General features: G+C 63.6%; 1 protein-coding gene across 1 annotated transcript; it reads right to left on the reverse strand.

Moving 5' to 3' along the window:
* Nucleotides 1-1,231: 1,231 nt before the first annotated feature.
* Nucleotides 1,232-3,502, reverse strand: IER2 (immediate early response 2). Its single transcript, XM_080825653.1, has one exon. The coding sequence runs from the start codon at nucleotides 2,896-2,898 to the stop codon at nucleotides 2,233-2,235; it is 666 nt and encodes a 221-aa protein (XP_080681779.1). The 5' UTR covers nucleotides 2,899-3,502; the 3' UTR covers nucleotides 1,232-2,232.
* Between the last annotated feature and the right edge of the window lie 364 nt (nucleotides 3,503-3,866).

Raw genomic sequence — 3,866 nt, forward strand, 5'->3', positions numbered from 1 at the left:
GGGGCCCCCTCCCCAGCCGCCAGGGACTTCCCGGGGCCGGCAAGTTTCTCGGGGGAGCTGCTCCCACGCGAACGCACTGAACTGCCGCAGGCGGGGTGGGGCTCCCGTCCTCCCACCGACGTCCCACTGGGGTGTTATGGGTCAGGACTCCAAGTGGGTGGCGCTAAAGTCTCCCATGTTTCCCAGGAAAGAATCAGGTGGCCGTGGAGGCGAGCGAGGCTAGATTCCCCTGGGAGCACCCTGGGGGAGGCGGGGAGTGGGGAGCGGGGTGGGTGGAGGAGGCAGGAGGGGAGCCGGAGGCGGGCGTTCCGGGACCGGTCCGCCCTCCACCGCACCCTCCTCCTTCCACCCTAGGGCCTCGGGGTCAGGTCCCCCGGGGTCGCAGAAGGCTCGCGGCGTCGGAGCCAGCCGTCTGGAGGCGGGGCGGCCGCTTTCCCGGAGCCTCCCGCCGTCCTCACTGTCCGCACCTGCGGCTCCTTTGTCCTCCCAAAGCCACCCCGCCACCCCCCCTGGGGCAACGCCTTACAGGCCCTCCCTTAAATCAGCGGTGGGTTAATTATGAGCGTTTTCGGCTCTCGGGTGACTGAAACGGAGCTGGGTTGGACCCAAACCAAATAACTAGGGCTCTCACGGGCATTTCTAACTCTACAGCCGCCTAGAGGGAAAGCTGTTTAGAGGGCCACTTCACAGATGAGGAAAACTGAGGCTGGGAACTCACCTTTCAGCCTGAGTCACACAATTATACCGACAGAGATCACAACAGGGGTGTAAAGGGCGCTCCAAAGCTCACAACCCCGCAACCCGTGGGGCCCCGGCCAAAGCGGATTCAGTTGATCAAGCCGGGCGGCGGGTGGGGTGGGGTGGTGAGATCTGCCATCCTTCCAAAGTCTCCGAAGGAGGCGTGGCCCTCCCAATTCGCCTGGGGCACTGTACCCAGCAATATCCCTCCCACACCGTCTCAAATTCGGCAAGCCCCCACCCACCCCGGAGTTGTAGAATGTCGAAGAAACTCCCAAATATGGGGGAGCTTAGGCAGTCGGAACACCAGGGCACCCGGCACGGAAACGCTCTGGCAAAGAAAAGGGGGCCCAGCCCCATCCCGCCCACTCTGCCCACGTGATAGCCGGTCAGACCGGTTTCTGGGGCCCCAGCAAGCCGCCGCCAGCTCCTGACCCCTTAACCCTGCCCCTCCCCCACCAGGGAAGAAAACCAGACAGGCCGCACAGACTTTATTCAAATGGTCTTTATTTTATCTGGCGTTTCTAGCAGAAGGCCAGATAGATGAAATTAAACAGAATCCACCACAGTAAAGGTAAACAGGCCTCAGGACGCCCTGGCAAGAATCTTCCCCTCCCCAAACTGGCCCAGTCCCACAAGCAACTGGTCCCAGCTCAGCCTTACAGCGCTCTGAACAGCCGCACCGATTTTTGATTCAGACCAGGACTGTCTGGGTTGTGTCTGTGTGTCTGAGGGATGGTCACGCTTGAGATAGTGAACATATTCCCACCTCTAACGCACCAGATGAGAAAACTGTAACCAGAAATTAGATCAGCACCCCCGCCCCCCGCCGCTATTCACCCGAAGGCTCAGGGGCGCGGGGCACAAACCCGCAGCAAGCGGGGCGAGGTGACTCAGGAGGCCCTCCTCCCATTCCCCAGGGCGGTCCACACCCCAGACCCTCCTCCCAGGCCCCACACCCACGCAAGGCAACAGGAAGCTCCCCACGTCTGCCCCATGACGCAACGATGACCGCTTGCACAAGTATGTCACTCGGTGGGGGAAGGGGAGCGCCTGCCTGGAATTATTTTCTGAGGTTGGAAATGCAAACACCAACTATTGAAAAACCTTGAAAGGGCAGCACAGCTCCCACTGAAAAACAAAGTCCGACCCTGAGGAGTTTAAAGAACCAAGCCGCCCTGCTCCCAGTCCCAGAAGGAGAGAGGGAAAGGTCCACGTCCCAGTCCGTTAAGACAGCACCTGTGGGCGCAGCAGGTCTCGGCGGAAGGCGCTCGCGCTCCCGGCTCGGGCTCCTCGGCGCCGCCGCTGCACATAGGCGGCGACGGATCCCCGGGGGCAGAGTCCCTCTTCAGGCCTCTCCGCAGCCTGGGGGAGCAGCTCCTCTCCACGGTTTCGGCGGGCACTCCCCCGGGGATGGACCTCGCCTCGGGTCTGCGCTCTCCGGCCGACGGTTCGGCCCGCGCTCTGGGCTCCGGTGGCGCCGCTCAGGGACCCTCAGAAGGCCACCACGGCCCGCACGAGCACGTTCAGCATGCTGTCCGCGGGGCGGCAGGCCGGCTTCGCCTCGCACGCCGGCGGCGCCGTCGGGGGGGCGGCGGGGCTGCAGTTCAGGAGGCCGGAGAAGCGCCTCTGGAGGACGCGCGCCAGGTTCGGGAAGGCGCCCTCGGCTTGCGCGGGAGGTGGCTGCAGGCGATCAGGGACCTCCGTAGAGGTTCCTTCCCCCTCTTCTTCTAGACGGGCTTTCTTGCTTGGGACCAGTCCGACGTCCCCGCCGTCACTCAGACTGCTGTTTCGCCGCTTTCGGCTGACTTTGGCGGGGCGTGGGGCACAGCGGGCCGGGGTCTCCTCGGCTGGCGGCGCCTCCCGCGTGTCCATGGGCTCCGGGGAGGGCTGCTCACCGTCGGGGGGCGCTGCCTCGGCTACAGCTTCCGCTTCCCGCGACTGGTGCAGGCGAGGATCAGGGGAGCGGACGGGCGGCAAGGGCACCTCGGGCTCGTGGGCTTCCACCTTGGCTGAGAGGTAGAGCTCTCGGGCGCTGCGCATGACCAGCGATAACTGCAGACTCCGGTGCAGCCGCAGGCCACCGCGCTGCATGCGCGAATGGTACATCTTCCACACCGACAGAGTCATGATGCGCTGCGCCTCCTTCTGCACTTCCATGGCGGCTCGACGGCGGGGGCGACGGCTGCGGGGACTTCCTGGCTGGGCAGGACAGGTAGCAGGTGCACTCCGGGCAACGCGCTCCCTCACGCTTCTCCGCTCACGCCAACCCACGCTGTGACACTGCTAGGACGCTCTGCCCCGGCGCCCGCCACCCGAGCCCTTTTGTACCCGGAGTGAAGTCACCGAGACGCCCCGCCCAATCAGAGAGCCGCATCCGGGCTTCCCAACGCACCGCGGCGAGAGGCTCCTTAAAGCGACAGGGTGGGATTTACCGAATGGGGTGAAAAGGGACGGGAGTCGGGGCGAGGAGGAGCGTCCCCCAGTCCAGGCGGAGCTCTCGGGGTGGTCTCCTTTCTCAGGTCCCTCAATGCGCTAGCGCGCAGGCCCCGAAGACGGGGGCCGCGGATGCGGGGCAGAGTCCACCCACGTGCTTGCGTCTGAATCCCCAGCTGGTTGTAGGCGGCAAGTTTCCCTTCGCGCCGGGGAAGACCGGGGTTCGAACCGGTACATCCCCCGTGGGCACAGTACCTAGCATCCACCAGGTGTCTAATGTTTTTTTGAATCAGTAACCGATTAATTTTTTTTAATAAATAACCGTGGTAACACTAGTAAGTCCTACCCGCCAGGCGCTGCTAAGGGTTTCCTTTACAAAATACCTCATTGATGCCTCACCTCCACTCCGCAAAGGGTACTGTTTTACTGATTTCTTCAGGCGGGGCAATCGAGACACAGTGACTCGTTCAGTATTTGCTAAACGAACAAATAGGCCACTGGGGCCTCCAGCTCCTGCGTCTCTCTAGCGTAAGCTAGCCCTCCTCACTCCCCTTGTAGGCAGTGTGGCGGCGCGCAGCGCTACTGGCCCCAGGGCATAGCTGCCCACTCCACGGGCAGCGGTGTCTGCAGACGCCAGCGCAGCCCGCGCTGCCATTCCCGCGCTCCGCACCGAACATCCCCCCAGTTTCCCT

Source organism: Martes martes, assembly GCF_963455335.1.
Source record: "Martes martes genome assembly, chromosome: 1".
Taxonomy (NCBI): domain Eukaryota; kingdom Metazoa; phylum Chordata; class Mammalia; order Carnivora; family Mustelidae; genus Martes; species Martes martes.